This window comes from Ochotona curzoniae, unplaced genomic scaffold (genome assembly GCF_017591425.1).
Source record: "Ochotona curzoniae isolate NIBS_2020 unplaced genomic scaffold, NIBS_Ocur_1.0 contig_3819, whole genome shotgun sequence".
Classification (NCBI taxonomy): Eukaryota; Metazoa; Chordata; class Mammalia; order Lagomorpha; family Ochotonidae; genus Ochotona; species Ochotona curzoniae.
In genome coordinates this window covers 48,874,127-48,889,780 of record NW_024466004.1, presented here as the reverse complement: position 1 = coordinate 48,889,780, position 15,654 = coordinate 48,874,127, and the positions used below count along the sequence as shown (strand labels likewise).

Here is a 15,654-nt window from a genome sequence, read left to right as displayed (position 1 = left end):
AGGGGAGTGTGAGAATAAAAACTGTGGGCAGGTCACCTAGCAGGGAGCACGGTGATCTCATTGCCCACTCCGGTGCGCAGGGTCTGGCAAGGGCTGCAGGCTGTAACCAGGGCTGTGCCTGGTTTCTGGTCTGGCACAATCCCCCACTCCCTGTGGATGGGAATACAGAGGCGGCAGGTGCTGAAATAATTCTTTCATAAACCTTCTTACATTCCTAAATTTCTTTCTAGGTAATAATGATTTAGGCCACCACACTGTAAATTATAGAGCAACTTTACTCTTATACTTGTGTTTTAATCATTTCTTAACTTGGAGTTTTAATTTTTGATATGTAAGGTAAAGATTTTTGCTTTGTAAGTGTGAATTTGGGCTACCGTACTTTTTTGTTTTCATAGGATAGTGATGATGAAGATGAAGACACTGAAAACCTTGAGGCTGCCAGCAGTGGAAAAGCCACAAGAAGTCCATCTCCAGTCCCTCAGGAAGAGCAAAGTGAGCCAGAGATGACTGAAGAAGAGAAGGAATATCAAATGGTAGAATGTTAAGTTCCTTACTGTATATAAGGGTTTACTTTATTTGTAATTGTGACTGACCTAAACATTTAAGCTGAGAACTAGAATGGTTAGAAAATATTTCTTCATAGATTGTTATATTAGGCAAATAATGTCTACAAAATCCAGATAATACTTAAAATCCAAAATCCCAGGGGGGCCAGTGCTGTGGTTTAGTGGGCTAACCCACTGCCTGCAGCACCACGATCCCATATGAGTTCTGGTCCATGTCTTGGCTCCCTGCTTCTGGTCTGGGAAAGCAGTGCGGGATGACTTAAGTTCTTAATCCCCTGCAATGATGTAGCAGACCTGGAGAAAGTTCCTGGCTCTTGGCTTCATATGGGCTCAGCTCCAGTTGTTGCAGCCACTTGGGGAGTAAACCAGTGGATGGAAGATTCCTATCTCACCCTCTCTCTCTCTGACTCTGACTTTCATGTATAATAAATAAATGAAAAAAAATATATAAAATCACAGCCTAAGAACATCCATCAAGCCTGTTTCCTATTACTAGTGTTGCAATAGAAAGTCTTCTACCATGAGATCAAAGAGAATATTTGTTAAAAACATAATGTTTTCTTAAATAGAAACACTGAGACAAGACTGAAGAGCTCATATAAATTTGTTCAGGAAGCATGGGAATGAGACATACGTTTTATTTCTTCATTGTAAGAATTCTGATTGCCTCTATCTTCTGTAATGTGTATTGTCATTTTGTGAGAGTAGGATTTTTTTTTTTAAGGTGTATTTATTTTTATTAGAAAGTCAGATGTACAGAAAGGAGCAGGGACAGAGAGGAAGATCTTCCGTCTGTTAATTCACTCCCCAAGTGACTGCACCACCCAGAGCTGCATGGATCTGAAGCCAGGAGCCAGGATCTTCTTCTCATTCTCCCATGTGGGTGCAGGATCCCGAGGCTTTGGGCCGTCCTTGATTGCTTTCCCAGGCCACAAGCAGGGAGCTGGATGGGAAGTGTGGCCACAAGGATATGAATCGGTGCCCACGTGCGATCCTGGCACTTGCAGGGCTCGGACTTTAGCCGCTAGGGTACCACGCTGGGCCCAAGATTAGGATTCTTAATGTGCTGTGTTTCTTATGTGAAAGACCTATGGTTTTTGGAGTATATTTGGAAAATACCGAGTCACTTTACTCTTTATTGCTTGCTTTTTAAGCAACTTATTGATTTGAATGGCATAGTTAGAAGGACAGACAGAAGGAGCAATCTTCCATCTGTGGTTCACTTCTCAAATGGTTGCACTGGCTGGGGCTGTGCCAGGCTGAAGCCAAGAACCCAGAGCTGCTTCTGAGTCTGGTACATGGTCACAGGGGGCCAGTTGCTTGGGCGTGTCCTGCTGCTTTTCCAGCTGCTGGCAGGCAGCTGGATTGGAAGTAGAGTGGCTGTCCTTGGATTTGAACCTGAGATCATTTGGGTTGCAGGCATCACTGGTGGAGGCTTAACCAGTTATGCTATAGCACCAGCTCCAAGTCATTTTATTTTTATTTTAATAGATGAACAATGTGGAGCGCAGAGTTTCAGAGACTAACAAAGAACAATCTACATTTCAGGAAATTGTTGGTAGCCCAGCCAGAACTAGAATCCAGCACTTGCTTTAGCTCTGTTGAACTTGCCAGTTCATGTTGTTGACTCTTGAATCAGTTCTGTTATAGTTTATTTGCATATTGCAGTACTCAAGAATAAAAGAATTTCATTTGGTAGAATAACATCTTTATGTAACTTATTTTTCACCAGAGATTTCTCAACCTAATCTTGAAAAATTGGCTTAGGAAGCTAGTATTATACTGTTTACCAGTATTATTTAGTGAACGGATAGATACTCCTTATGAGGTCTTTTTTTTGCCTTAGTAAGAATTCATTGTCTTTATAGATGAATTTATAACACAGGCTTTCTTTGATCTATATGATCCTGGAATTTTCTCAAACTTTTAATATTTTGGAACAGTTTTCAAAATATTTCAGTGGCTGATCTGATTCAAAATTGTTATAAAATGGATTTACATTTAGGTTTTCTGAGAAACTATATAAAATATTCTTCCTTAGATGTTGTTGACAAAAATGCTATTGACTGAAATTCTATTGGATGTCACAGATGAAGAAATTTATTACATAGCCAAAGATGCACACCGAAAAGCAACGAAAGGTATATTGTGGATGTTCTTGGTTTTATTTTCTGGGGTTTTAATTTTGGTGACTATTTCGGACTCCTTTTGTGGTCCTTGTTGGATTATTATCAGAGATTTGAATATTCTCCTCTTGCATGTTCTAACTCTGGGAAAGGTTAGATTTGTAGATAGCATATTAAAATTATACGAATGCTTTTGATTTGTCTGACCCACCTCAACACAAATTAGCTACATGCTGTTGTTTATAAAATGTATTGTGAAAAATTCCTAATGTTTTTTTTTCACTTTTTTTTTTATAGATACCATGGTATTGGTGTATGACTTCTGATATAACTTTTTCTGACTAGTGAATTTTGAATTACAAACCTTCAGAATTTTCAGTGTATCAGTTATAATTCTTTCACAAACAAGTGATTGTTTTCTCCCCCATATTTTTAGTAACACTTTAAAAATATATGGAAAACAAAAATTACATGCCGTATTTCAGAAACATGAATACAGATATAGTGGTCAACATTTTTTATCGTTTTAAACCATTTTCAAGTCACATCAGAATTAGATTTCAAAGCCAGACGTGCTACTGGTTTGAAGTGAATGCTATGCTTTTAATGTTTCTTTTCTCCCCAAAAAGCAGCACTAGTAGTAGATTTAACAATACCATAGACTCAGGACTATGAAATCGTGGCTATTTGTGTTAACATGTTGTTCCTGTTGTTGATGTGATACAAAGCTCCTGCAAAACAGCTGGCACAGTCCAGTGCACTGGCTTCCCTCACTGGACTCGGTAAGTGTTCTCATTATTTATGAGAGGGCCTAAAGGGAAAGTCACACTTACATTGTCTCTCTCCATGTTGTGTTTTAAAACTGTACTATTTTTACTCAGTTTATAAATCTAGGTCTCAGGGTTATAACAGCAGTCTATTAAAAAAATTTTTTTTTTTTTAACTAAGACATTCACCATTGGGAATATTTAAATGTGATAGCTAATTCATAGTTATTGGGGCAAATTGTAATGTGGATTTCCTCATCAGTTGCTCCAATGCATGCATTTTGTAGATATTAAATTATATGTTATATATATATATATCTATCTATAGATATATGCCATATCTATATATAGATGTGTGTATATATATGTATATATGATATGTGCCTTAATAGCTCAGATTTAGCCCAGATAATATCTAAATTCACTTTCAGAATTGATGCGTACATGCCTTAGGGAAAAATCTGTTCATTAATGCTTTGAACAGCTGTTACGGAGATTGTGTTGCAGCAAGTCAGGTTTTAACAGTAGAGATATATTCGTAATTTGCTACTTGCATGTATATTACCAAGGCTCTAAAAGTTTAAATTTGCCTTTTCCACATCTCCCCTTCAACTTAGTTTAGTGAGGATTAAGAAGATGGGTTGAATCACTTGCCCATGCAGTTTTGTTATGGTTGCTATTTAGATTGCTTCAGGGTGGGGAGTAGTTTGAATACCATTTCTGGTAGGAAGGGTTACAGTATTATGATTTTCTTGTTTTAAAGAGAAAAAATAGTGTACTACCTGGGGTTCTTACACTTTGAACAATGAGAGAGAAGTTCAGAAATATTTTCAAGAGTCATCATCATAAATTTTGTAAATGTGGTTGAATTAAACTTTAGTGAGGCATTGTTACTGCCTTGTTAAATAAATGGTTTTGTTCTTAGCATGGATGGCAAAGCAGAGTCATTATCATGATTCATTTATGATGAGCAATGTATAAAATATTCCAGAAAGATCAAAATGCAGAGTAGCCACTGCCTGAGGCTTCAGTGACCTCCTTGATTTTTAAAATTTATACTTCTCCCCACCCCGAATAAGCAAAACTTCTTCCAGGAAAAGGCAATGGAAAAAGAAATGAATTTTTTCTTCTCGGGCCTTAAAATTTTTTGAATGGAGATTATAATTTTTTCATATGATAGACTGAGCTTTATGCACACAGGTGGACTGGGTGGCTATGGATCAGGAGACAGTGAAGAGGAGAGGAGTGACAGAGGCTCTGAGTCATCTGATACTGACGACGAGGAGTTACGGCACCGAATCCGGCAAAAACAGGAAGCTTTTTGGAGAAAAGAAAAAGAACAACAGCTATTACATGACAAACAAATGGAAGGTATATATTGAAGCTTGTTTTTGTCATGTTTCATATGTTAAAAAAAGTGTTTCTTTGTGTGTTTGTAAGGATTTATTTAGATACTCGAAATGCAAAGCTACAGAGGACAGACAAGCAGATCTCCTTGGGTTCGTTCTTCAGTGGGCCACAAGAACTGAGATTGGGCCAGGCTGAAGTCAGGGGCCAAGAGCCTTATCTAGACCTCCCACGTTGTGGCCAGGGCCCATTTGGCCCGTCTCCTGTTGCTTTCCTAGCTAAAACTATTGTTACAATTTTTGGCTTATTTTAGGAGTTGTTTATTACAGTAGTGATAAGCCAACTATTTGGAGTATTATTATGTCTTTCTAAATTTATTTCTTTTTAAAAAGATTTATTTATTTGAAAGGTGAGATAGAGGAGCGAAAAGAGAGTGAGTGAGTGAGAGGTATCTACCTTCCATCCACTGGTTCATTCCCAAAATGCCCTCAGCAGCTGGGGTTGAAGCAGGCAAGGTCAGGAGCCTAGAACGGCATCAGGGTCTCTCACATGGGGCCCAAGCACTTCGGCCATCTTCTGTTGCTTTCTAAGATGCTTTTGCAAAGAACTGGATTAAAAGTGGAGCAAATAGGACTTGAACTGGTAACCATATGGGATCCTGACACTATGGGATGTGTTTTAACTTGCCATGCCACACCATTGCCCTGGTCCTAGTGTAAAATTCTTCTTCATTTTTTTAAATTGGAAACTCAGATATACATAGGAGGAAAGACAGAGAGGAAGGTGTTGCATCTGGTGATTTTCTCCCAGTGTGGTCGCAATGGCCTGAGCTGCACCAATCCAAAGCCAGGAATCTCTTCCTGGTCTCTCAGGTGTGTGCAGGGTCCTTAAGGCTTAGGGTCATCCTCAACTGCTTTCCGAGGCCACAAGCAGGAAGTTGGATGGGAAGCGGGGCAGCTGGGATTGGAACCAGCACCTGTTATGGGATCATGGCACTTGCAAGGTAAGGACTTTAGCTGCTAGACTACCGAGCTGGGCCCTATTAAAAATCTTAAAATGAAAATTATGGCTTTGAAGATATAAGAAATGTATTTGTAAAACTAATTAGGGGGCCCAGTGCTGTAGCCTAATGGCTCAAGTCCTTGCCTTGCATACATTTTGATCCCATATGGGTGCTGGCTTGTGTCCCGGCAGCTCTACTTCCCATCTAGCTCCCTGCTTGTGGCCTGGGAAAGAGGTGGAGGATGGTCCAAAGCCCTGGGCCCCTGCACCCACATGGGAGATTTGAAAGAGGTTCCTGGCTGCTGGCTTCGGATCAGCTCAGCTCTGGCCATTGCGGCCACTTGGGGAGTGAATCAGCAGATGGAGGAGCCTTCTGTCTTTCCTCTGTGGATCTGACTTTCCAATAAAAATAAATCTTAAAAAAAAAAACCCTAGCCACAATATTTTAGTTTGTAAGACCATTGAAATTTGTAGTGAGGCTATGTATGGATATTAGATAGAACCAGAAAGATGTTTAACTGTCTAGTTAATTGATAGAGGGAAGTGCTCCTACCTGCTGGTTCATTGTCCAGATGTCCATGATAGCCAGTACTGACCAGGCTGAGGCTGGGGTCTTTGTATCCAGTCCAGATGGGTGGCAGAGCCCAATTACCGGAAGCCATCACCACTGCCTCCTGAGGTTTGCAGCCCAGAGGTAGAGCCAGACATTCCAAGTATGATGACTAGGCTCAACACCTGCCTGAATATAATTGTTAGGTCTTTATAGAATAGTACTAGGTGTAACGAAAGAGAATATTTAGAATTGCATTTTTGGAACAATCTTATTTTGGTAATTTAAAAAACAGCTCAGGAGGAGCTAAAATTCTCTTATAAGTCATTTGTTTTTAAGTTGCTTTAATTGAACAAAAGGGAAATCTTTCTAACTTGCATTGTTTTCCCCTCTACATTTTGCTGTTCATTGCTACACCAAGAAGGGTAGCTCACTTGCTACAGATATTAAACCCTTCAAACCCTTCAAATATGAATGACCTAATATGTAATAACCACTAGATTTAAGAAAATATTGTCATGCAAAAAGTTAGAATATTTCTGGATTCTTTAAAAATTGATAATGTGTTAAATGCTAATTTTTTTGATATTAAAAAGATTAAAATTAATTTTACCTCTTTCTGCTTACTTTTCTGATATAGTTTCTGGAAAAGTTTGAATTATGTGGTTTTTACTCTAATTCTTTTCAAGTCTAGTATCTTAAAATTTCAGGGTTGTTTAATTTTTCATTTTATATTAGACTTTTCTTACATTTTTGTCTTTTTTTTTTTTTCAGAAGAAAAACAACAAACAGAAAGGGTTACAAAAGAGATGAATGAATTTATCCATAAAGAGCAAAATAGTTTATCACTGCTAGAAGGAAGAGAAGCAGATGGTGATGTGGTTAATGAAAAGAAAAGAACTGCAAATGAGACATCACTTTTAGAACCAAAAAAAGAGCATAAAGAAAAAGAAAAGCAGGGAAGAAGTGGGTCAGGAAGTTCTAGCAGTGGTAGTTCAAGCAGCAATAGCAGGACTAGTAGTACAAGTAGCAGTGTGTCTAGCTCTTCGTATAGTTCTAGCTCAGGTAGTAGTCGTACTTCTTCTAGGTCTTCTTCTCCTAAGAGGAAGAAGAGACATAGTAGGAGTAGATCTCCAACAGTTAAAGCTAGACGTAGCCGAAGTAGAAGCTATTCTCACAGAATTAAAATAGAGAGCAATAGGGCTAGGGTAAAGATTAGAGATAGGAGGAGATCTAATAGAAATAGCATGGAAAGAGAAAGACGGCGAAATCGGAGCCCTTCCCGAGAGAGACGTAGAAGTAGAAGCCGTTCCAGGGATAGGCGAACCAATCGTTCCAGTCGCAGTAGGAGTCGAGATAGGCGTAAAATTGATGACCATCGTGGAAATCTTAGTGGAAGCAGTCATAAGCATAAAGGTGAGGTTAAAGAACAGGAGAGGAAAAAAGAGAGGAGTCGAAGTATAGATAAAGATAGAAAAAAGAAAGACAAAGAAAGGGAGCGTGAGCAGGATAAAAGAAAAGAGAAACAAAAAAGGGAGGAAAAAGATTTTAAGTTTAGTAGTCAGGATGATAGGTTAAAAAGGAAACGAGAAAGTGAAAGAACATTCTCCAGAAGTGGCTCCATATCTGTTAAAATCATAAGACATGATTCTAGACAGGACAGTAAGAAAAGTAATACCAAAGATCGTAAGAAACACTCAGGCTCTGACTCTAGTGGAAGGAGCAGTTCTGAATCTCCAGGAAGTAGCAAAGAAAAGAAGGCGAAGAAGCCTAAGCATAGTCGCTCGCGATCCATGGAGAAATCTCAAAGGTCTGGTAAGAAGGCAAGCCGCAAACACAAGTCTAAGTCCCGATCAAGGTAGTATACTTTTTAAAGTATTTTGTCTGATTAAAAAAAATTTTTTTTGACAATTTATTCAAAGTTGAAAGTGTCCTTTCTCTCTCTCTCTTTAATAACTCAGTTTGGTACTTGATAAATGATCATAGTCTTAAATATTAGAAATCCTATATGATATTATGTATTAAAAGTTACAGTTTTTTAGTTTAAAATACATTTTTATTTTTAAATCTGTTTTTTCCCTATTCTTTTTCAGATCAACCACGCCTCCCCGCCGTAACCGCTGAGGAATGATGTGGCAAGATTGCCATGATGTTGTTTTAAAAATTCCATGAGTTTTAAGGGCTTGTCTCATTATAGAGGCACATTGTGGCTGTGTAGGTGAAACCAGAATTTTTTTTTTTAATCTGTAAATAGGTGTACTTTTTTCAAATGCTGCTCCAAGTTACGTAATAGTATTTCTTTGTATTTTTTTTTCAAAAATAGTACATAATAAGACTATAAATATGCCATTCTCTTTCAGCTGTAATGTTCTTAAAATTATTCTTGAATGTACTGTGATGTCAATAAAGCTCTTTAGTTCATTTTTGTTAAACTCTTGTACCTTAATTTTATGACTTTATAAAGAATGTACTTTTCTAAGAAAGGCAGCTGGAATTTTTGTATAACAGGTTTTAAAGGAACCTCCTTCCATATCCCCATGGCCCCAAAATGGTTTTAATTCAATAGTCTGTCAGTTTGTAAATTGTACCCATGGCTTTTTGTCAAATTCCAACTTTAAAAGTGTGGAGGGAGAAAGCCAGATATAGACCTTTACTTTTCATCTGGAAGCATTTGACAGCTTTCTAAAGTTACTATTTGGGGGATTTTTCAAATAATATATATATATATATGTATGTATAAAAAATACGGCTCACTCTTGTAAAATGAAATTGCTGGAATCAGTCAAACCAGTGCACCAAATAATTATTTTTGACAAATAATTGTGTTGGACACTAATAGTCAAGTTTGGAACTATATTCTACAGTCAATCACTTCTGTTTTAGAAGCCTATTTAAATACGTGGGTATTACAGAAGTAGGACTCATTAAATATATTTATATTTTTTTAATTGTAATATGACCTCAGTAGAAGAAGGTGGTATTATACAGGATCATGTCAATTTCACAACATTAAAGCGATCTAATATTGTCAGTTTCTTAAAATTATGATTAGTCATGAGTCTAATGGTTTATCACAGTCGTAGCTCACATGAAGAATGGGGTTCTCGAGGTATTTTAAATGCACAACTGTTTACAGCTTCCATTTTTCCAAGATTATGCACTTACAAAGTGACTGAATCTCTTCAAATGCTCTCAAATTTAATCTAAAATAAGAGTTTGTGCAGGGCACAGAGGAAGTTTTAAGTATGCCTTTTTATCAGCCATAGTTCATTTAAAAAATAATGTCTGAGTTCTGCCAACATCAGTGTTATCTTAAATGAAGATAGGGACGAATTTGTATAGTGTGCTGTTGTGCCTCCATATAGGTTCTTAAATAATTTTAAGCACTTACGCATTTATCTAAAGGAAATAAATCGACGTAGTAAATGCATGTTTATGAAAATGACTCTTTACAGTGCATTTAGTTCCGGTAGTTATAAAAATGACATTTTACAGAGTAATTTTAAAATACTTTTGAAATTAAATATAATTTAGACATCAATGATATCTGAAGACCAAGGAAAGTGTAAATATTTTTTAAGAAGGTGAGCTAGTACGTTTAAGTTAATTGCAGAACGAACTGATAAATCTGTAATACATAAATTATATAATGTTTTCGTATCTTTAAATGGTTTTTAGGTTCATCTTCAAGTGAAACACTATTTTTAAAATAAAACCCAGCAAAATTCTGCTGGGTGGATATGCACATTTTGGGGCAAAATATGAACTAGAGCCAGAAGCAGTGGTTGATAGTTTGAAATGCTCTGCTATGATTTTCAAGCTTTTTGTCAGTTGAATCTGTTGGTTAAAAAAAAAAAAAAGAAAAAAACTTGATTTTTGTGATTAGTAGTGTTATAATTAGATATTTGGATTTTTCAGGTTTTTATAGAAACTGTAGATTTCATTATTTCTTTGAAATGTAACTGGTTACCCTGAGTGTTAAGACCTTATAAAAAACATCCAGTAACTTGGGATGTGAATTCTAAACCATACACATAGGTTAATCATATGTGTAGTTTGGTATGAAATTTTTTTGAAGATGACATCAGAAAATTAATAGATTCCATTTTTTGAGACAATCGGTATGGATTGGTTATTGAAAATTGTCTTTTCAAACAGATTACCTTTTGAAGTATTTTTAGTGTATTAATGATACTTGGTTTGTTGGGGGGAGGGTAAACCACACCATTAAGATAATAAATGTGATTTGGAAGAGGTTATTATCTGTTTCAGGCCCCAAAGTATAAATAAAAATTGGTGTGGAGTATCATTAGTGTATATGTTTTCTACCATTGCAAAATGTCTTTTTAGCATCTGTTTCTATGGTTGTAATACAACAGAGGTAAACTTCCCAAACAGAATTTATTTTTGTGCCATTTTGTTTTTTCAAAGGAATACATGGAATGTAATGCTAGATGAGATTTTTTTTAACTTTTTTTTTTTTAAGATGCATTTTATTTTTATTGGAAAGGCAGATTTACAGAGAAGGGAAGAAGGAGGGAAAGATTTTACATCCACTGGTTCACTCCTCAAGTGGTTCCAACAGGCAGAGCCGAGCCAATCTGAAGCCAGGAGCTTCTTCGAGGTCTTCTATGTGGGTGTAGGTTCCTAAGGCTTTGGGCTGGCCTGGACTGCTTTCCCAGGCCACAAGCAGGGAGCCTAGATGGGAAATGGAGCAGCTGGGACATGAATAGGTGCTGCGTGGTATCCTGGCACATGCAAGGCAAGGATTTAGCTACTGAGCCCTTACATTAACCCTGAGATGTTATTTTTTTTTTTTTTACATAGGAGTTCTAATAGATCCAAAGTTCCTATAATACTGGCTTCTGGTAGGCTGCTATATTTAAATTGAATTTTTCTTCTCGTACATAACAATATAAATGAAAAGACACTTTCGTTTATTGAAGTTTGTAAAATGTACTACAGTTTAATTGAAATATTAGAGACTTTGGATTGACCTAATTCTGCTGCTCCTTAGTCAAATTGCTAAATCACTATGGACTTTATTTTCTTCAACTGTGTGAAACAGTTACAGATCATTTGTTAGATATTGGGTACTCCCAGCCCTTAAGCGGTTCAGTTTCAAGTAGAATTTGGTTGTAATGTCCATAGTTTAAGGAAGAAAATAATTTTTATTAGTCACATACAAATTATACATATGCATGGATTTCATTTTTTATAACAAAATAAACTTGTGAAATTCCATTTCCTGTGAACTTTCTCAAGTACCCTAAATGTTATCAGATATCACCCATAAAATTTTCATGTAAACACAAAAAATTAGCTATATCTGTCACATTATATAAATGTTGGTTGATAGGATTATTTTATTTTTTATTGGAAAGTCAGATATACAGAGAGGAGGAGAGACAGGAAGATCTGTCTGTTGATTCACTGCCCATGTGGCTGCAACGGCCAGAGCTGCGCCTATCCAAAGCCAAGAGCAAAGAGCCTCTTCGGGTCTCACACGCGGTGCAGGATCCCAAGGCTTGGGGCCATCCTTGACTGCTTTCCCAGGCTACAGGCAGGGAGCTAGATGGGAAGTGGGGTTGCTGGGATTAGACCCGGCACCCGTATGGGATCATGGTGTGTGCAAGGACTTTAACTGTGAAGCTACCTTGCTGGACCCCAGAATTATTTTAAGTGACCAGTTTTGTGGCTTTTTTCTTTTTTGAAGATTTGTTTTCATATGAAAGGCAGTTTTCCAGGGAGAGGAGAGATGAGATCTTCCATCCACTGGTTCACTGCCCAAATGCCTACAACAGCTGGAGCTGAGCCAATCTGAAACCAGGAGCCTGGGAGCTTCCTCCAGATCACTCACATGGGTGCAGGGCCTAGAGATTTCAGCCATCCTCTGCTGCTTTCTCAGGCACTTAGCATGGCAGCAGAGCAGCCAGGACATGAATCTGTGCCTAGGGGATGCTCCCGTTACAGGCAGAGCCCAATCCAGTTGAGCCACTGCATTGGTCTATAAGTGAATTTTTGAATAAATGAAAAACTGAGTTGTACTTTAAGTGTATGAAATTCAGCTGGGAGTACTTTACTCTTAGATAAATACTATATATAAAACAGTTAAATATGTGCCAGTTTTAGAGAAAAATAAGTAGACTACTAAGCCATAGTAGTGTGGGAAGTGACTGCATTCCAGTCAGCACTACTGTGACTGTTAGGTGTGAGGATTGTTGGAAAAGATTTTTGTTGATTTTAGTAGAGGAAAGTATTATAAATTAATTGTACATTCATAGGCCAAACTGGTTGTGAGGATTTAAAGGCTTTTTGCTTCCTATGTAAGGCATACCTCTGGGCTTTTGTGGTTGAACTGATAACATAGCAGGAAAGCTGAACAGACCAGAAAGGTGCAGCATATTGAACAAAGTACAGTGCATTTAAATAAAGCTAAGGGCTATTTAATAATCCGTAACACTTTATTCCCTGGATCTGTCACTGCAGCAAATACAACATGGTGGATTTGCTTTTGCGCAGAACTTTCTGCTTTGATTTGGAGATGCTCACGTATCTAAGGAGTTCTGAAGAGGGCGCAGCAGCTACTTGTCTGCATCCATTCTTAGGAGGTCACTGTGTAGCTAAGGAGCCCTAAGTGAAGGACTATTGCTGAGTAGTAAAGCCAACCAATTCAAACAATGCTAAGTATTTGATCCTACCTGCTGATAATGAAGAATGAGGGGTTTTGTTTTGTTTTGCCTTTAATCATTGTTTTTACTCAAGGAGATGGATTTTGTATATCTGGATGAAAGCTTACGGATCAGTACTCCATCTGTAAATGAAGTTTTCCTGGACTGTTATCGGTCTCCTGCAGTATAGTCAGTCTCCTATCCAGGATGTTATGTTAGCAGATAACTTGCAAGAAATAAATTTTAAATTTGGATTTCTGGCCCTCTGTCATACTTGAATACCTCGAAAGGGGAAATAGCTCTACCGTTAAGAGTATTTTCCGTAACACACTTCTGTGAGTCTGAGCATTAGAACCACTGTTCTTGCAGGAATATAAATGTCCTTGGGGAAGTATCTTGAAATCCAGCTGTATGAAAATACCAGAGCACAGAGTAGTGGCTGGATGTCTACTTCTACCATGAAGTTGGAGGTAGTTATATAGGAAGATTGTAACAACATTCCAGAATCATTTATAGTTTAGTTGCCTACACAATGTGCTACACGGTGAACGTGGTTATTTTACGATAGCCTAATGTGTGGTAGGACTTAATGCAGTCCTGAAAGTTGGCCCTAGAGGGTGTTCGTAGGTCCCGGAACTTTACTGTTGGGGATTTTTTTGCGGGAGGAACCGGAAAGGAGGTGGCTTCCGTCGTCGCGATGCTGGGAGTCGGCAAGCTGCGCGCCTCCGGGGTTCGTCTTTTAGGAGCCGCTCGGTCCGAGTTCCGGCACGGCTTCTCCCGGACGGGTGAGTGTGCGCCGGCTTCGCTCGGTGCGCGGCTCTGCGCAGGCGCGGCGGGCCCCTCAGGTGGAGGTCAGCCTCCTGCTCTTCGGGGCGCCCGGGAAACGCTGGGGATCAGTGGTCCTGGCCGGGAAGAAGGCGTCCGTGCAGCCACCTCTGTGTCATTTAGAGGATCCCCCTCCCCGAGAGCCGGACAGCCGTCTGGAGTGTGCTTTGGTCGCAAGGTCGGGGCGGGAGAGAAGAAACGCCCGCGGTCTCCTGGCTTTTTCCACCGCGCAGTAGTTGCGATTGGTTCGCACGTGCCTTGACTTTTCAGAAGAACTTAAGGGAAATCCGTGGTTTCACTTCCCACCTGCTGGCCGGCTGGGAGCCAGGAAGTCAGGCCCTGTCTTAGGTGGGCAGGGACCCAACCCCTCGAGTCATCCCCAGCTGCTTGACGAGCTGGACTCGGAGCTGAGCATGGAACTCAGGCACCTCGTTATAGGATGTTAGCGTCCCAACTTGCCTCTTAACACTCTGGGGTTTTTAAAGGCCTACTCGTATACTACTTTTTTGATTAATAGGTAAATCCAATAGACTGTGTAAATGATGGAAATGACTATCTCCACTTACTGTTTGTGGATGACAGTCTTAACGGGCAGTGTTAACTAGGAAGCTAAGTTCATCCTTAGCACAAAACACTTTTAACATACAGTATTAGTAATATCAGGACAGAGTCGAGGTCAGGAATGTCACATGCGAAGCACAGCAGTGTAACAGCCCAGTTGGCATTTGTGAAAAAAAGTCAATAAAAGATAAATTTATTTATATTATTGCAAAATGGTTAGGGCGTCTTAATAAAGCAAGTTACAAATCAGTGTATACAATGAATGACCTTGAAATACACTTGTGCATCTATAGGCAGATTAAAGCTTTAGCAGTGATTGCCTATGGAAGAGCAGCTGATTTTCTACCATCCTTTATGTAGTTTTGTTTAAAAAAAACTTAAATTATATGTTTTTAGAAAAGATTCAGCATGAGCTCTTTCCAAAGTTTATAGCATGTAACTTCCTGTTTGAGATATTTAGACAACTGTCTAGTTGGCTGATTTTAGAAGCAGTTGAAGAGGCCAAAGGACACCTTAGGACTCTACTGAAGTTTGTTGGGAAAATTGGATTGTTCCTCAATACATAATTGGGTGGGGTGAGAGAGAGGCAAGGTGAGATGGCCTAATTAACCAGTCCTCTGTCTCCAAGTGTGGGGGTGACACATGGTGCCAGTTCATGTCCCTGCAGCTCCACTTCCCGTCCAGCTCGCTGTTTGTGGCCTGGGAAAGCATTTGAGGGCTCAAGGCTTTGGGAACCTGCACACACCTGGGAGACAGGGACGAAGCTCCTGATTCCAGGTTTTAGACTGGCTCAGCTCTGTTTGTTGAGGCCGTTTGGGGAGTGAACTAGCTAGATGGAAGATCTTTCTGTCTCTCCTCTGGGAATCTGCTTTTCCAATAAAGATAAAAATTTTAAAGTAAGTAAACTGTGTGAATGGAAGGTACACGGTGAGAAGCTGGTGAATGGCCATGTGCAGTTCCTGAAGCTGACCTTGTCCTGAGGACAGTGGAAGTTGCTCAAGGAGAAACAGGATCTGACTTAGGTTTAAGAAATAACAGCAGCTGGATGAAAAGTGAGACGAGTAAATCCAGGCTCTAGGGGAAATCTTAGAGTAATCCACGGATGGGTGGAGACAAACCATTGGCAAGGACAAAATAATCTGTTGCCTGTGTTGGTTCACCATCAGCATGATAACTGTTGATAAATGACTTTAGGATGAATTAAATGGGGGAAAATAATGCCATTCCTTTAAAATCTCA

At 38.9% G+C, this 15,654-nt stretch overlaps 2 protein-coding genes across 11 annotated transcripts in view; both read left to right on the top strand.

Annotated features, from left to right (window-relative positions):
• The window catches only part of PNISR (PNN interacting serine and arginine rich protein), a 28,488-nt gene extending 19,698 nt beyond the window's left edge, over positions 1-8,790 (top strand). For 7 of the 10 annotated variants that reach the window (XM_040983812.1, XM_040983810.1, XM_040983808.1 and 4 more), the window contains 6 exons: positions 396-533; positions 2,608-2,707; positions 3,421-3,474; positions 4,660-4,830; positions 7,133-8,216; positions 8,452-8,790. In XM_040983812.1, coding sequence (XP_040839746.1) covers positions 396-533; positions 2,608-2,707; positions 3,421-3,474; positions 4,660-4,830; positions 7,133-8,216; positions 8,452-8,482 — 1,578 coding nt within the window. In that variant the 3' untranslated portion in view covers positions 8,483-8,790. Of the gene's footprint in view, positions 1-395; positions 534-2,607; positions 2,708-2,989; positions 4,831-7,132 lie in introns of those variants that run through there. The other 3 variants (XM_040983813.1, XM_040983814.1, XM_040983818.1) reach the window with 3 other exon arrangements.
• Positions 8,791-12,248: 3,458 nt separating this feature from the next.
• The window catches only part of COQ3 (coenzyme Q3, methyltransferase), a 37,115-nt gene continuing 33,709 nt past the window's right edge, over positions 12,249-15,654 (top strand). Inside the window, exon 1 of the mRNA XM_040983806.1 lies at positions 12,249-13,814. Coding sequence (XP_040839740.1) covers positions 13,727-13,814 — 88 coding nt within the window. The 5' untranslated portion in view covers positions 12,249-13,726. The remainder of the gene's footprint in view (positions 13,815-15,654) is intronic.